The following is a 19,179-nucleotide window of genomic DNA, read 5'->3' as shown; positions in this document are numbered from 1 at the left end:
GGGATCAAAGTTTTATAAGGTTATATATAGGAAAGATCTTCTCAATAACACCATGGCCATGAATACTCATAGTAACATGCAAACATCCTTAGGTAGTGCAGATGAAGTTTCTTCAAATCATGGCCCTCGAGGGTAATTAGGTAGGACCACAATAGAGATCAAAGTATTATATGGGGATATATAGGGTAACATCTTTAAAAATCTTCTCAAGGACAGCAGGGCCATGATTAGTCATGTTAACATGCAAGTAGTGCAAATTCAAGATTGTTAAATCTAGGTTGTCATCCCTTCATAAATATGCATTGGAAAAAAACTGTATACAGGCTTATTTTCACCTTTCTGCACTTGCTGACGGTTTCCCTCTGTTTTAAATTCACCCAGACACAGTTGTGTTAAAAGAGATCAGAGGGGAAAAACCCACAATTTCTATACGTAACAAATTCGTTTCAAGATTAGCAGGGCCACATTAAGTTGTGTGGATTCAAGGTATTTTATGCCCCCGAGACTAAAGTTGAGAGGGAAAGGTACATATTTATTTTGTCTGACTGTATGAAACTTGAAACATTTTTCATAACTTCTCAACGGTAAGAGATAATTATGAATTTCACATGTGCAATCCCTGTGATGAAACCTGTTTGGAACAAAAAATTTTGACCTTGGAGTTTGACGTACTTTTAAGAGAACCTAACCTAGGCGATATCTAATGAACAGTTTAAGATTATTAGAATTACCTTCGTTAAGCATTCTAAACATTAAAAATGGAGAAATAAATTTTTATAATTGTGTCCATGCCCCTTTAGTGTCACAAATGGTGATTGAATGTAAGGTTTTGTACACATTGTATAGAATGCTTCTCTACTACTTTACACATGTAGTTTTTATTTCAATTTTACTTAATCCAAATGCATTTAAAACTTACAATTGCCACTTCTGATCCTTTTTTATGTCAATATTCAAGACATTTTCACTTGAATTTTGGGTCACTCTTGAGAACTTCATTTATAGGGTGTTAACCTTGAAAGATTACTTTTGATTGCATTCTTTTGCTCTCGTACTGCTTGCAGTTGCTCAGTGGCCTCTTCGTGATGGGAGGTCATGAGTTCCTTTGCCAAATGCTTGGCATTTAAAAGTAAGAGTCGTGGTTCTTTAATGTACATGATCTTAAGAAACATCAGACAGCCCTGATTGTTAAGCATAGGTCTATAGACTCTATACTAGAGTACTTCTACTCCAGGTGAAGTATCAATCAGGGAAAAATTCTTGGAAAAACAAACAAAACAATTCTCTCTCTCCTCAGTGAGTCATTGCAAGGAATTCTAGAGTAGTAACAAAAAAGTCTCAGCAGAGAGAATCACTACAACAGAGAGGACCAGTTTTTATTTAGATCATGAAAGGTGAAGATAACGAACAATGATCAATCTCATAAATCCCATAAGCAATACAAAATAGATAGTTATATACCACAAATAAATTTTGTTCCTGAATGTATATAGTTGTTTTCCCATATTAATTGACTATTGTCCCTTAACCAGTACGAATTTCCTGTACATGTAAGTTTGATTGAAATAATTGAGGGAAATATTCAGTACAAAGAGAGATCTATAATTACAGTATATAATGATTGTCTATTTATCTAAAGTATTGATTGAAAGCATGAATTATAACAAACTTTAGATGTGAGAATCTAATCTTATATTTTGGATTTCATAATTATATGGACCAATGACCTAGCTAATAATTAAGGCATATATAAAATATCTAGCGTAACATATACATGTAACAACATATCTAATCTATTACTTGTAACCCATGCATGTTTTCAACTCAATATATATATGGAGTGCTTTTCTATTTTTTATAGTTCACATCTATTTACATGCATTTGAAACTTTCAATTGTCAATTTTTGATATCAACTTCCAAGACATTTTCACTTCTAATTAGATTTTTGGGGGGTCACTCTCAAGAATTTCAATTGTAATTTTAGGGTAATTTACCCTTGGAAATCTACTTTTGCTCTTTAGAGCAGTAACAAATTCGAGCATGTACTTAGCACTTTCCACAATTGTAACCAATATCAACTTGCCTACTACAAGTAAAAGTTGATAGAAATGATTGGGGAATATTTACACTACAAAAACTGGGATCTGCATAATCACAATACATAAAGCATACATATGCATATAAAGCAAATATAGGAGTTCTCATTTCAAAAATATTGAATAATTTAAGTTGATTGTGTTACAAAAAGTGGTCATGTTGTGTACGAAAGAGTTTTAAACATATGTATTCTAGCGCAACATATGGCCATACAAATGTGAACATCTAAACTGATTCATTAGATTTATATATAACGATGCACTGCAGATGATTAAAATGATTAAAGCATAAAATGAAATGACTTATACATGTATAACAACTGAATACTGGTTTGGGAAACTTTAATACATGCAATTATATATAATATGGTGATGACTATCTTTTGTCTCCAGTGAAACAAAATTATAATCTGCCAAGATTTTTTAAACTAGGAGAAAACAATCTTAATTAAGTAGAAAGAACACACCAGAGAAATTTGATGTGGATGAAAAGTAGGAGATATGTACAATAACATTTCTAAATTGAAACTTTCAAACTTACTTTATATAGTCAAAAAAATGCAGTTTTAGTAAAAAGGTTATCTGCACAATTCTGATATCTATATTTTTAGAAAAGGAAGTCAGCCATTATGATGATATAGTATACCTCCTTAATTGGCAAATGTAACTAATTACATGGAAGGTTTGTTTATCATCAACTTTAAATATGACACCCGTCCCTTTCTGGAGGTCATTTTAGATACCCTACCTCTACTTTTAAGTCAGAAAATCTTCTCAGATGATTTGATACTCCTACTTTATATTTATTTTATGTCATCATACATAACTTATTACTCGATTGCCATCAAATGAAAAAAGTGAAGAGGTTTATTTTTTCATGCCCCTGCCACAAAGTGGTCAAGGGATATAGTTTTGCCCTTTTCCGTCCTTCCATTTGTTCCATTTCATATATTTTTGATGGAGTTGTGCCCCTTTAACGTAGAGAAATTACTGTTATGTACAGTTTTCCGGACTTTTTTTCTGACACCTTGAAATATTGAACTAATTTATTGTATACACATGAATATTGGTGAGTTACAGATTGAGATTTTGTTGTGGTTTGTTGATTTTTGATGGAGTTGTGCCCCCTTATCTTAGAAAAACTACTATTACGACCAGTATTGCGGACTTTTCTAATCAACTTGAGATATTGAACTGATTTATATAAGTAGGTGTATATTGATGAACTACAGATTGGATTGGAGTTTTGTTCTGCTTTATTGTTCTACATACCACATTCAATGCTACAGGTATACGCTTATATGAATTTTCTACGTTTGAATTCACTGCAGGCGGGGGCATTCATGTTGTGCCAACACATTTACCTGATCTACCTTACGCATTCTTACAGTCTATTGGATTTGCCAACTGTGCTATCATGTTTTGTAAAAAGACAGAAATTAATATGCTTATAAATTTTGTTTATGCTGTAAATTAGGAATTTGTAACTATAGTACATTAGTAGATAATTAATGAACAAAAGATGTAATGGAATTTCAATCTTCTAGCACACACAAAATGTTGCACTAAATTGACCACCGCACAAAATCAAGAACCATAACATCTAAATTCCAGCCTAGAAATATATGAACATATGTTTTCAAATATAGTTGTATATGTTATACATTTCAATGCGTCCAGTAAATATGAGCAGAATGATGAAGTGTTGTTGGCAATGAATAATTCATTAGTTAAAGTAGCATGAACTATTTAGATGTACAATACTATATTTATCCGAGTTCATGTATTCTCATTAGTGTAGCACTTTGTATTTTATGGTGTGGATATTGTCCGAGTGATTGTTGGTAGGAATATAGAGCAGCCTGGAGGTTCCCTGAGATCTGTTGACAGATACCCAGGATCTGCCATGATATGTCTCTTGAGTACACACCTACATACACCCCCTGATCATGGTGAATTAGGACCTGTAGATCATTAAGAGCTGTTTGTGCTCCCATTGTGTCAATATGTCTGTAACACAAGAACTCCAGCATGTGCAACACAACTAGGGGTGGGATCAACAATACATTTTCAAGGTTCTGTAAGGAAACCATCTGCTCTGCCATTAATTCATTGATATAAATGATTCTGTTGTTTAATGTGATATTCCATGCTACAGCATGTCTTAACTTTGTAGACCAGGACTGTCCCCCTACAGTCTCGGTATACCTCTCTGTGTCTACTGTCCAGTTATGCATCACATATGGCTGAGATAAGTTGACCTTTGTCATCTCTATCACAGACAAAGCTTCTGTGTATCTGAGTGTCTTGTAATAATACATTGCAATGTACAACCGGTCAGAAATACACCCAAACTTGGCTGTGAGTTTCAACATGTGACAGGACATTCTGTCAACAATATACATCAGCTTGTTTTCAGTGGTGTTGCTGTACATGTTTTGTAATCTAAAAGCAGCATCGTGAAGGATGGCGGCTGTAAGTACCTGTAACATTAGAACTTGATATTGTGTCAGGGGTGAGACTGTCAACTGATCTACTGTGTTTAAGTACTTCATAGTGAGGTAGAAGTCTGATGAGGGTATTGAATTTCTTTGGAATATCTCAATGAACATTTCTTTATCTAACTCGGTCTCAGATACCAGAGTGTATTCATCAGTACAAATACTGAGTCTGGGGTTATAAAGCACATTTATAATATAGGACCTGAGGGAGGGACTGTGTAGAAGGGATGCTAAACCTTTTTCATAAAAACCAAACAGTCTAAGGAATAATCTGCTTTGTGCTTCACCATGAATATTACTGAGAAACATGTTGTTTTCTGGAATGAAAAAGTTAGGACAGACTCCCTCATACACCCATTTAAGGATGAGTTTAAAGCAGTACCAGAAACATTTCAGGAGATTCTGTGGACACCAGTTAGGTATTGTGTTTTGTTGAATCATCCAGAAAACTGCTGTCTTCATATGATAGGAACACAGCAGTTTCTCAGCCTTATTTAATCCATAGTTAATGACTTCTTTTAAGAACAATTTCAGCAAACCATAAGTCAAGAATTGACAGTGGTTCATAGAGTACACAAGTTTTTGTTCTGACAGAGAAAATGAAATTCTCCATTCATTGCTTTCATGATTTCCTAATTTGTGTCCAATTGCTACAAAGTGACATCCACTTCTGACTATGTCCCTAACAACCTGTGGCTGGGGCCATGTGTGACATCTGTCTATCCATGAGGAGGCAGACGGAGGCCAAAAGTCACACACAAAACAGTGGGCATCGTCATATTCTATTCCATCTCTAGTTCCACTGCCACAAGGACCGTGTACTGTAGAGTTGGGGTTTATATCAGAACATGTGATCTCTCTGTATTTAGAACTAGATATATAACGTCTACCATTCATTGTGACTAATGCTGAGATAACTCTGTTGTTTGCCCTTGGTGTCAGTAATTGAAGTAAAGTAAATCCGGGTGGACTTTCAGATGAGACAGAGAGAATCAGGGATTGTCTGTGTACATTGTAAAACTGGGTCTGAGATAAGTCCCAGATCACTGGTTGGTTGTTAAACCAATGCATGTAATCCACATCAGATCCCTTCATTCTGAATCCTTCTCTGTGACTTCCACTCGCCATCATCATGTTCTGGTTACTTGTTCTTACTTTATTTCTCACTATCTCCTCAATGTCTACCACATCTCTCCGGATTGCCACCTGTTGTGAGGTCCCCAATGTATGACACAGTCCCACAAACACGGACTCTGACATGTGCTGTATACCTGTTTCACTGACAAAATAGAAATATACTATATATAGAAACTTATATGCTGAAATAGATGAGTTAATCAGATTGATTTCATTAAATTCATATTTGGTTTTCTGTCATTTGTTACTTACATTTGGGGTGATATACTAGGGGAATCCATTGCTGTTAAGTAATGTGGGTATTTCCAGGTGTAGAGTCACTTTATCTACTTTCGTTTTATTTCATTTTACGGTATACTAAATACCCGTGTATTTGTAAACATACTGCACTGTATATCATTAACATGGGATATTTTGATGTGTTCCAAATACTACATTTTTCTTTATAAACTGTTGAAGTCACGTTTCAACCTAACATATAAACCTGTTGAATTTAGAGGAAGTTATAATTACGGAATTCATGACTATAGGGATTAAGTGTCTTGTTCGGTTTTTAAAGTTAACCAATACTCTCTTTCGAATAGTGAAAACAAATGTTTTGAGGGAAAGTAGACATGTTGAATAACAGCATCTAAACGTTTCACTGAGTTTAAACACAGAACTTTGTCCTCATACTCAAAGCGCACTTTTATCCTCACAGAGGCTGTCAAATGATTATATATGTTGTCCTCACTTGACACCTTTAATTTATCACCCAAGCACCGGCCACCCTCCCTCTAATTACCATGTAGTATATACCTGTATGATCAACAATTGTGTTCTAGAACCAACCTTTGCTGCTTCTTGCAGATAGTTCCCTTTTAATACTTGAATATATCAAAGTTTTAAAAAAATGATTTTATTAAATCTATTTTTAAATTACGGATATCTCCTCATAAATAATAATTGAAAATGGTAGAATTCTAATATTAGGCGGAACAAATTATTAACATCATTAGGAGACGAGATTCATGTTTTTTTGTTTTTGTTTTTTATTTGTTTGTTTCTTAATTTTGGTTGGATTTTGGTTTATTTGTTTTTTGTGTGTTTTTTTTTTTATTATTGAATGAGAGAAGTTTGTTAACAAAAGAAAACTGTACAAAATTTTACCACGCTTAATTGACCTTTATTATAAAAACTTGTATAACTTTAGAACCAGGACTGATAGAGACATGGGAACATAAAAAATGATAAGAGGATGTTGGGACCTACAACGTAGGATCAAGGTCAAGTGACACCAGTTAGCTGCTTTCAAACCAAGCAGTTATCAACAAAAGCAAAACGTACGAAGCTATGACAAAGCTTGTCTGGAATTTAAAAAGTTTGTGGAATTTTCTAAACAATTTATTTATTTTATTTATGGGGTTGTCAATGAAATATACCGCAGTGACGGCAACATTTTTCCAGAAGCATTATGGGTAATTATTACTCATATTTTTTTTCCAGCTGATGAATAGTAAATCACGCAACTCAAATGTGTAATCATTGGAGCAAGCTCGTTGCTTCGCGATGTAAGCTTAAAGCTTTGCTCATTATTATGTGTTTTTTTAACAGCTGCTTGTCTGTTCTCTTTTTCCACTAAAGTGTAATCGATGTCGGGTGATAAAAACTTGCGAGACAGCGAGAGATTTTATACCCCAGGGCCCTCCCCCTAACTATTTGAATTTAGATTTTTATCCGACATTAGATCTTTTGATCTCGCCCCTTACAAATAATACAAAGTAATCAAAATAATTCATTTCAAACTAGTTTTGCTTTCACCTCTAAAACATTGCAAAGTCAGACAAGTACAGCATAGGTAGCTGTAGTATGCACTATAAAATCCAGTATGTTAATTGTGTTAATATTGTACAAGTTAGCACGTTTATTTAAAAAAAAACCCACCATATATAATTCTGATTCCATATATTGTCTACATGATGGATGTGATGAACCCTAAATTATACAAAATAAACCCACAGGTCTTCATAGTTCTTTATAGTTCTTCACTGAGTTCCACAGCAGCTTACTAAAATTATTTATGTCAATGTAGAACTTCATACAAATCCAGATTTTAGACTTGCAATACTGTACAGTTGTCATTATTGTTGGCTGGTTTCAAATCTACACTCTTATAAACATGGTAACATTACTGATGGAAGTCCATCACTGTATTGCAGAACTTAGTTTAGGGACTAATGTGGGTTAACTCACAAGCCCAAACCATACTAGGAGGGACATTGACATGTCATGCCCCTTTTCATTTCCAAGAAACAGGGTCACTAAGTAAATAACTTTGAATAATTGCTACGATACCTCCAATTCTGATTATTTGTGGTATTCATCATTGTGTTTGATTATGCGCCTCCGGGTTAGAATAAGTCCTCAGTGCCCCTTGCTTGTCGTAGGAGGCGACTAAATGGGGCGGTCCTTGGGATGAGACGGCAAAAACCGAGGTCCCGTGTCACAGCAGGTGTGACACGATAAAGATCCCTCCCTGCTTAATGGCCATAAGTGCCGAGCATAGGCCTAAATTTTGCAGCCCTTCACCGGCAGTGAAATATTCTCGAGCGGGACGTTAAACAATATTCAATCAATCAATCATGCCACATAATATTACAAATATGAACCCCTCCAAAGAAAAAAGTTTACTTTTTTTAAAAATAATTTTGCAATATATTTTTAATTATTCAAAGCAAAAGGGCATGTCATGCAGTAAAATCCTTAATTAATATCAGGATTAAATTATACTCTAAGTTGACAAACTGCAGAGGAGATGACATTGTCAAGTTTACTGCATTACAATTACTTAGATTTCATTTGGGTATCTGTGAATAACATCTCATTTAAAAAAAAAAAAGAAACCAAACCTTTGTTTTATTCAAACAAAATATAATTGTGTGTGTTCTTCTGATTATTTTATCACAGAATATATGGTTTCACCCATAGAAACAATGTTCGTTCAAAAGTCACCCACCATAGAATCAATATTCAACCAGTGAACCACCCATATATTTTTTAAAACTGTCTTTTCTGGGTACCCCATTTGTTTTAATGGAACAACCCTTAGTGAGAATGGTTATTTATTATATACCCATCAATGTTTCGTTTTTTGTGGATTTCACAGAATGTGATCCGGTTTTCTGGATCACCACACAAACTCCCCGTCGAGGCCTCATTACGTCACCTACGAATAGACCTCTCCTAAGACGAACTCTGGTGGAAGTTTGGATCACCACACTGTGGTTTTCTGATTCGGTATCAGTATCCTCTGAAACTGATAATGTCACAATGAGGTCACAATGCATCGATGCAACGTTTTATGTGAAAAATATTGACTGCGTCACAAACAAAACTGCATTATACACATAATATAATTTCACTGTATGTCTGTATTTTTTTTATAATTTGGATTACATTTAGTATATTATAAATGTGGATTTAAAATGCGTAAGAGAGTATATAATAAATTTATCATTACTACAGGAACTTGATCCCAGGAGTTGGATCATGTCTCATTGACAGACGCGGATCATCAAATCAAACTCAAAGCGTCTCGTGTGATCTGATGATCTGCGATGTGAACTCGACGTGATCCGACTCTTTGGATAGAGTTACTGTATCAATAATATATATGTATTGCTACTCAGTCATACACAAGAATGTTGGCAACTTTCTTCACTTTCTTTTATAGTTTCGAAACCAGTATGACAATGATGTCACTGTTTGGAGCCCACAGATAAGTAGAAACTTATTATAGTTTGTTGATTTTATTTAAAGAGCTATGACATGTTATGCTTATGTATTTACTGAGAAATTTATGCCCTGTGGAATCTTTTTTTTTTTTTTTTTTTTGCATATTTAAACGTAGTATAGTGGAAAATGACTGTCATAACATGTAAATAATATTACAGAAGTGTCTTGATACTAAGTTTCAGTTGTTATTTAGGCAACAGCCAATGAAAATTCAGTATTGAGTAAATGTGTTTGATTATTAAACGATTATTATTGAGTGGCCACTTTCTAGCGCATGTTCTTCAGAGCAAGTCAAGTTTTTTTTAATGTATTTATTACAAAATCATTGAAAATGTTTTTCATATTTAATATACCGATATATATATAAAAGAGTGAGGAACCACTTAATTTTTGCTTACTCCATATTTTTGCTGTGGAAATTTTGTTTTTTATCATTGGTTTTGCTGGGTGGCATAGGAGGCTTATATTATTTATTGTACAATTTGCAATGTTGTATCAATGCTGCTTTGTTTGCATGTTTATGTTGGGGAAAATAAATTTAGCATCAACTGGCATGGTGCGCTGTAATGCAATTTATGTTTTTGATATAAATGTTACATGTAGGCATAAGTGTAGTGAAGTATGAATTATATCCTTAATACATTGGAAAATTTTGCTCCATGTTGAATTCGCACACAGCCATCGTAATATGTAAAAGTTAAATACATGTACAACTTTTTGAAAATTTTATCACAAAGAGTGTATAGGTGAAATGGATGAAAATTGAAATGAGTTGAAATTTTTACAGCAAACAGTATTTTAGTAAAACATAAGTCTTTGCTCTCCTTTATGATGACAGGGTCGAATTAATCAGATTGAGTATGTCATGGAAGCTGTGGAACAAGGATCTGCAACTGTTGGTCTTAAATCTAAAACCCATGCAATCCTAATAGCCTTAAAGGTATGTTCATTTCTGCAGATATTGATAGAGCATTTTTAACTGGTCCATTATCTCTTTATCCTTTATATTATACTAACTAATGTGCAGTCAATTTTAACATGCATTACATCAGATAACTGTAAAACTATACCAGTACTGAGGTACATCTGTATTTAATTAACTGTAATTTGGAGAATTTTACGTGTTATAGAGAGCATCCTCAGAGTTAGCAGCACATCAGAAGAAAATCATCCCCATTGATGACCACATCGGTGTGTCTATAGCCGGGCTAACAGCTGATGCCAGACTTCTCAGGTTGGTCCAGGTAATGTAGTTTACTTCTAGTGTCACAGTTTGTGTAGTTCTTTTAAAATAAAACATGGGAAAGGTCTTCAAACAAACATGATATTTATTTATTTAGCAAGTTTAAAAAGATTAGTATTGAGTTTACCAATTAACATGTTTATAACAGTCATTGGAAATTATATTACTTAAGTAATGTACACAGTACACACCTATGAAGAACAGGCAATTGCATCGCTTGGGGTCGAATTTACTTTTTTAAAGTACTCTTTAATAGTAAATTCGACCCCAAGCAATGGAATTGGCTTTGCGGTGTGCTATGAAGAACAATATGAAGCTGTACATGTAATAGTATAATAAATGTATAAATAAATTTAGGAAGGTTTTAAGCACTGGATGAAAACGCCAGTTTCCGCAAAACTGAAACCATATGGAAACCTTGCGGAAACCTGACGTTAAGGGGTCACCATAATCAAGTTTATAATTGTTTCCTCCAGAAAGGTATGCTAAATTTGTAGATGTTTTCGATGTTGAAACAGAAATCCAGTCTGTTATGAACAAGTCAGTTTTGTATGCATTTGTTTTCTATTCTTTCCAGTAATTTCATGAAGTCCGAGTGCTTAAACTCCAGATATGCCTATGACTCCCCTTTACCCATATCGCGACTTGTAGGAGCTGTTGGAAATAGTATCCTTTGACGACAAGATAGAAATATGATTCCATGTATTTAATATTGAGTTGTGAGCATCAAACATATATACATGATTAAAGTATAATCAAATGATCGTTCACCTTAAATTTTTGGTTCTCTCAAGTAAGAAATCATTTACTTGTCCTGCTGATAGCTTCAATCTTGTAAGCATATGAAAAGAAATTGCAATTTTGTGATTGAAATGTGGTGTCATTCCTTATCCATAAGAATCACAAATCCCGACACAGCGATATGGTCGACGGCCGTTCGGAGTGGGATTACTGGTGGCCGGTTATGATGTGAGTATTCATTGAAAATATGCAATATCAGTAGTATTTAGCGACAAATGTACCGGTATTTCTTTTAAACTTCATCAGACATCTCAAAGCAAAACTTTACAAAACTCAGAAATACTAAGTATACTTGTCTGAATATAGATCCTATGGAATCAGTGTAATGAAGTAGAGCGACAATGACTGTTTCTGCTCACATGCTTAATGTTCTTTGCTTTCTCTAAAATTCTTTTTTAACTTTGTTGAAGCACTGTAAAACAAAAATGAAAATTTATTTCCCTCCCATCTGATTCCCTCCTGCCATTCAGAATAAGACAGGCAATGAACGTAGTTCTTTTTATACTCTCAAGACGGTAGATTTGTTATATCCTCAAGATTGTAGGTTTGTTATGTCCTCAAGACTGTAGATTTGTTATATCCTCAAGATTGTAGATTTGTTATATCCTCAAGATTGTAGGTTTGTTATATCCTCAAGATTGTAGATTTGTTATGTCCTCAAGACTGTAGATTTGTTATGTCCTCAAGATTGTAGGTTTGTTATATCCTCAAGATTGTAGATTTGTTATATCCTCAAGACTGTAGATTTGTTATGTCCTCAAGATTGTAGATTTGTTATATCCTCAAGACTGTAGATTTGTTATATCCTCAAGACTGTAGGTTTGTTATATCCTCAAGATTGTAGGTTTGTTATGTCCTCAAGACTGTAGATTTGTTATATCCTCAAGATTGTAGGTTTGGGCATATATTTTTGGGTCTGTTTGTCCATTTTTCTGTCCACAACTTGAATTAAGTACCTTTGGATTCTGTTACATTTTATATTTGGTACATGTAAATAGAAAGAGCAAGGTTTGGTGAATGTCAAGCTCATGGTCATATTGGGGGATTATGAATCACATATATATATTACATTCATTCTGCTTTTAGGATCAAGGGCCACACATCTACCGGACCTGTCCCTCAGCAAATTACTATGATTGTAAAGCCATGGCGATTGGTGCACGGTCCCAGTCAGCAAGAACATACGTAGAAAAACACTTGGACAAATTCTTAGATTGTATGTATTGTGTTTCTTTATGAAATATACAAATGGATTTTAAAAATCTTTTTAAACTCATTTTGTATCATTGCCATTTGTCTACCATCTGAAAAATTATTTCAGATGCCAGTCATTTAGCTGCTTTACTCCAATAAAAATTAATGGTAAACTTTCTATTGGTACATATTTGTTAAGAATGAATTGACATTCGTTTTCCAGGAAGTACAAGTTATAGCAATACCTTTATTAGGATTTGTATTGTTTTCATTCATGAATTGATAATCAGTTCTTCTATGAGGTCATAAAACAGATGGTCCCAAAAAGGTACTGATATCGCTTGGTCATAGAGTTTTCTTTGTGAGTTTTTAAGATTTGATGTATTTTTCAGGTTCACTAGATGATTTGATCAAACATGGATTGAGGGCCCTCAGAGAAACTCTACCACAGGAGGTAGAACTCACAACAAAGGTACATCTGGGGCTCTCTACTTCATATTCGTTCATATTAAAGAAAGATGAATGAAAATCAAAATCTGTTTCTGACAGTGATTCTTTTCAATGTTTACATCATACTACATTTTATTGCATAATTGTTCTCTAGGAATTGTGGGTAAAGATATGGAATTCACTATTTATGATGACGAAGATGTGAAAAAATATGTATCCTTTCCTAATAATCCAGACACTTTGGTTCCTTAGTAGCAAAATCATTTGAATAAAGGAAGCATCCAGATTTTTTACATCCTTATATGCTTACTTTGTTGCTGCGTTTTAACGATTTTCTTTATTAAATGAATGTTGGATAATATTTACATTTACATGCATTTCAATGCACTAAACTTTGAAATCTCAATACACTTGTAGATATTTACATGTATAGGCCATCAAAATTTTAGAACTTCTGTCCTATCCTGTTAATGTTTTATCAATTAAATATGTTCAATTATAAAATTCAGAACTTCAGAAATATACAAAACTATACACCACATGCACTTAAAGCAAACAATCAAGCACTGCATGTAACTGGGGGAAAAATGAATGTTTCTATTTCATATTCTATAATTTATCTAAGCTCTTGTTTGGGGAACGAAACCATTTAAACTCGTTGTTACTGTACGAATTACTATCGCTATGATCTGGCAACATATCATTTTGATCCACTGATACATGTAACTGAACAGAACTCCAAGTGACATCAAAATTGTGGGTGTAATGCACAAATATGAATTGCCATACTCCTTTAAAGCTGTAATTTTCTTGCTCTATTTGGGAGTTTTAAAGTCCCAAAACAATAAAGCTCCACGTCATCCCAACAAGAATCAGTCATGAATACACAAGTACACTGTTCATATGTGACATTTTATAAGTGAAAATAATTGATCATGTCAAAACTTACTACTAAATATATTTGACTTCCATCAACAGTATAAAAACAGGATCTACATTTTTGAAACTATTCTACAATAATTCTCATTTTATGCACACTCCTTTCATTTGAACAAGCCAACTTTTGACTTGTGGTCAAGTACGTATGTAAAATGCTTGTAGTAGTGCAATAAACCCTATTTATACAGCATGATGCTCCATCTATTAATAACCTTTAAATCAAGATGATTAAATGATATGCTGCAACTTGTTTACAATTTAACACTACAAGCATTGTAAATACAGTCACTACAAGCATTGTAAATACAGTGTGCAAAAATTGGAAGTACAATGTCTGGATCAGCACATGCTTTTGTACCCAACTGTCATCACATCTAGGTAAGGTAAGCACCTAATTTGGGAGGTGTTGATTGGACATAGGTGTATCATTTTACTGGGACAACTTTGTTTTATGTTTTCTTTACAATAAATTTACATCTCGTTAAAATTGTCCAAGTCTGACCTTCTAAAAAACACTGTCTAAATTAATGATACAATTTTCAATACATTTAACGTTTTGTAGTAAAACCTGATCATCTAGATCCAATATGTGAAATTCAGTATTAAGGATAGAAAATAATATGTCAAAATTGGGTTCCCACAAAAAAAATCGTCTAGAAGGTTTAGCATCCGGATTAATTGTGTCGGGATTATCGAATCCCTACTGTATTTGATTTTGTAGTTCCGAATGTCTATTTATTAGATGTAAAAAAAAAAGAGAAACAAATCAAACTGATGCAACTATTTTCCTTCACTCTACAAAGTTGGCAATGATTGAGGGAGAAGAAAGATCTCGCGGCCCACCCGCAGGAGCTGATCAGGTGCGTAGTCGGAACCAAGTTTCTAAACAATATGTTTACAGTTGCACATGTGTTATGTAAACACTGAAAATATGCAAATATCAGTCTTTTATGGTTTTTTATTAGTTCACCTGGGCTATAAGCTCAAGTGAGCTTTTCTGATTACTGTCAATGTCTGTCTGCAACTGTCTGTCTAATGCAACTTTAGTATTTTCAACTTCTCTAGAACCATTGTGCCAATTTCAACCAAACTTGCCGTAAAGCGTCGTTGGGTATAGGGGATTTAAAAGAAGGTCCACACCCATGTTTAGAAGGGAGATAATTAAAAATAGTGAAAATGTGGCAGTTTTAAAAAAATCTTTCAAGAAAAACTGACCAGATTAAACAAAACTAATGTGAAAGTTTTCTTACTGAGTGGAAATATTCAAAATTGTTCAAATCATGGCCCCAGGGGATATGAATGGACCACGATAGGGGATCAAAGTTTTACATGGGAATGTATTACAGAAATCTCAAAAAATCTTATCTAGTTTGTTCAGATCATGACCTTGTGGGGTAGGGTTGGGCCACAATATGGGAACAAAGCTTTTTATGGGAATATACAGGGATAAACTTTAAAAATCTTTTTCACAAGAGCAACAGTAGCATGATTGGTTAACTGATCAATATGCAAGTATCAACCAGAGACATATACAAGAGAGATAAGCACATTCTTTGGCAGCATGCTTACTACTTAGAATATGTTATGGTCCCACCTATAAATTCTTAATTCCTATTCATTGGTTTGATGAATATAAGGTGGGTCACTATACCTTGAAGAGTTTCTCAAATCAGCATGAAATGATTTAATTATGAAAGATATGATGATATGTAAGAAGAATATACACTTTACATGCATGTCAAAAAAGCAGAAAATATGCAATTTTGTTTTTAAAAAACATGGGATCTGCACTAACCCAATAGTTTATCCACTGAGCTATGACGATAGACAAACAAACCCATTCATACAAAAAATTTCACAAAACATTTAAATTCCATCTTGTCACGTAGTGCCATAAAAAGTCAGTCTTGGTGTAATAAGATACCTTAATGTTGATTTAAATTTATTTCATTCCTATCATAAAAATGGAATCAAATTTAACAAGTTTGAAATGATTAACAAATACATATGTACACATAATTCCAATGTTATTTATAACAATTGTTTTGATTGGACAAAAATAAAGCTGAACAAGAGTTTACACATCAATAAATCCGAAATCGCGATGTATTCAAACACGCCTGAAAACAAAAAACATAGTGCGGGGAAACTATTCAAATTTTTGCAATGGTCAATAAAGTGAATGAATTGGAATTATAAGAATCAAACATTCTTTTTGAAGAATTTATCGATGTGTAAACTCTGGACATTTTACTCACAAACTTAAACATAAAAGTGCTTCGCACTTTTATTCAGTTTGTGAATAAAATGGCCAGAGTTTACACATCGATAAATTCTTCAAAAATAATGTTTAATCCTATAATGAATACTATTAGCAAAAAGAACAAAAAGACAAATCATAAACATTTCCTGAAATCTTGCCAATTTGGCTGAGTTTGGGTCATGTGTCACCTTTTGAAACTTCAATCTCATTTTACTTTGAAGTGAAATATTTTCTAGAAGTATCATATCTCGAATGTTTTAGTAATAGGATTTGGAAGGTTTGAACTCGATATCTTTGATTATTAAGATGGTATACGTGATTGAAATCAGTGTGAGCATGTTTACAGAAGAACCGGGGATGATACTTGAGGGAGTTGCTAATCTCTGTTGTATATGTTTCTGCTTCAACAAATAATGCAGGTTCTACTTTTCTTCAAACCATTGGTCCCAGGGGTAGGGTGGGGCTACAACAGGGAATAAAAGTTTTACATAAGGATATACATGTATAGGAAAACACATTTTACTGAATAACAACAGTAGCATGATTAGTCATTATTAATTTGCAAGCATCCTCAGGTAATGTAGATTCAGGTTTCTTCAAGTCATGGTCCCAGGGTAGTGTGGGGCCTCAATAGGAGAACAAAGTTTTATAGGGGAAAATCTTCTCAAGGCCAGGAGGGCCAACTTTAGTCCATTAATTTGAAAGCATTCTCAGGTTTCAGTTTATTCAAAACATGGTCTGGAAGTATGGTGGGGCCACAATAGGGGGTGACATTTTTACATAGCGTTACATAAGGAAATGTTCTATAAGACTCTTGTTAAGACCAGGAGGACCATGATTAGTCTTGATCATCCAGATGTTTGTGTATATTCCCTACAAATGTCTGGAAACTTACTATAGAAAACGAGTTCTCCTGTTAAATGGTGCTGATCTAGTAAACAAAAAAATCAAAAGATGCTATTAAAAGAGAATGTGTTTATAATATTACCTGAAAAAAATTGTGAGTTCCTTGTATGAACTCAAATAAATAAGCGATACTTTATCAAGATTATTTTAAAATATTGCCAAAACCATCAACATTTATGTAATCTTCAAAAAATCTTCTCTAATTTTGGACATCAAGCAGTCAAACTATTGACATGATTATAATGAGCAATCAATCTGAGTAGAATACAGATTTCTCAAACAGTGCACAACGCAGAGAGATCTGACAATTCAGTCCAATAGAGGGTCATGTTCTATAGAGTAATGATGACATTTGTTTTAGCCAATCAGATTTAAGTTTATCTTATCCAGAGAGTTTATGATGTAATGCTTTCAGAATACGCCAGCATTGTAAAACTTGAAGTATAAATAGTTAAAGAAATACGGTGGTGCTTATGGCATACCTGTGATTATTTATTTATTCATATTTATTGATATTTATACTACAATGGTGGAGCCATTTACACCTCTCTGTGTTTATTTCAAAGATGGCTTGTCCTAAATATTCTGTAAATAAGTCATAGGTACCATTACATTCCCTACTTTGGATGTGCCAGATGTAGGTGTTAGAAACAGAGTCCTTTTACGCATGCACCGTGAGTTACGGAAACATGCTGAAGATCAGAGTTCATTAAATCAATCCATTCTTCACAATACTTTTACAGGCTTCCATGGAAACACAGGATGGGGATGAACAACAGCCCTCTGATCCTCAGCCAGCAGATCCAGCAGTAGAGGAACAAGGGATGGAACATTGACCTTTAACCTCCTCACAAGTGTCACCACACATCTATTGTCACCACTTTTTGAAAACAGTGCTGTCATTTTGTCCCAGACTCTCATTGACTGTTGCAGAAGATTGTAAAATACTTCATATCTTGACTCATTAAACTAATCTGAACAGATGATGGTTAGCCTGTCTTTTACAGGCTTCTTATTCTTACCCTGTTTTTAGCTTCCCTGAGCTGAAAGGGGAAGTGAGCTTTTCTGACCACTTTTGGTTCGGCGTCTGTCCATAACCATTAACATTTTTGGCTTCTTCTCCAGAACCACAGGGCTAATTTCAGCCAAACTTGCTACAAAGCATGCTTGGGTAATGAGGATTTAAGTTTGTTCAAATTGAAGAGCCACACCCTTTTGGAGGGGAGATAATTCAAAATTTGTAAAAAAAAAAATAATTCTGCAATCTTTTAAAAATCTTATCAACCACTGGGCAATTTTCGTTCAAACTTGGCAAAATTTATCTTTGGGTAAATGGGATTCAAGTTTGTTGAAATGAAGGGTCATGTTCCCTCCAAAGGGGAGATGATAAAGAAATGGTAAATATCTCAACAAGAACCACTGGACCAAAAAAGTTGACATTTACCTGAAAGCTCTCTTACATAATGTACATGTAGGTAAAATATTTAAACATCTTGTCGAGAAGAATAGGGCCAAAATTACTCATTAATATGCAAGCATACCCAGGTAGTACAGTTCAAAGTTTGTTCAAATTGTGGGCTTCGGGAGTAGGGTGGATCTACAATAGGGGATCAAAGTTTTATAAGGTTCTATATTATATAGGAAAGATCTTCTCAATAACAGCAGGGCCATGAATACTCGGTAAGATGCAAACATCCTGAGGTAGTGCAGATAATGTTTCTTCAAATCATGACCCTCGAGGGTAAGGCAGGACCACAATAGGGGATCAAAGGTTTATATGGGGACATATAGGGAAACATCTTTAAAAATCTTATCAAGGACAGCAGGGCCATTATTAGTCATGTTAACATGCAAGTAGTGCAAATTCAAGATT

General features: G+C 34.1%; 1 protein-coding gene and 1 pseudogene across 1 annotated transcript; one reads left to right on the top strand and one right to left on the bottom strand.

Annotated features, from left to right (window-relative positions):
- Positions 1 to 1,362: 1,362 nt before the first annotated feature.
- On the bottom strand, positions 1,363 to 6,082 carry LOC125677234 (uncharacterized). The gene is made up of 2 exons (XM_056160760.1): positions 5,989 to 6,082; positions 1,363 to 5,878 (listed from the first exon to the last, which is right to left on the bottom strand). The coding sequence occupies exons 1-2, from the start codon at positions 6,015 to 6,017 to the stop codon at positions 3,868 to 3,870; spliced, it is 2,040 nt and encodes a 679-aa protein (XP_056016735.1). The 5' UTR covers positions 6,018 to 6,082; the 3' UTR covers positions 1,363 to 3,867.
- Positions 6,083 to 7,894: 1,812 nt separating this feature from the next.
- On the top strand, positions 7,895 to 18,301 carry LOC130053560 (proteasome subunit alpha type-1-like; annotated as a pseudogene).
- Positions 18,302 to 19,179: the final 878 nt, after the last annotated feature.

The sequence above is a fragment of the Ostrea edulis genome, chromosome 3 (genome assembly GCF_947568905.1).
Source record: "Ostrea edulis chromosome 3, xbOstEdul1.1, whole genome shotgun sequence".
Lineage (NCBI taxonomy): Eukaryota > Metazoa > Mollusca > Bivalvia > Ostreida > Ostreidae > Ostrea > Ostrea edulis.
The sequence above is the reverse complement of the archived record's forward strand: the minus strand, read 5'-3'. Positions and strand labels throughout refer to the sequence as shown.

Coding starts and splice junctions, on each gene's coding strand:
- LOC125677234 (XM_056160760.1), bottom strand. CDS start 6,017: ATGGATTCCCCTAGTATATCACCCCAAAT. Junction 5,879..5,988: donor CCTAGTATATCACCCCAAAT/GTAAGTAACAAA, acceptor CTATTTTGTCAG/TGAAACAGGTATACAGCACA.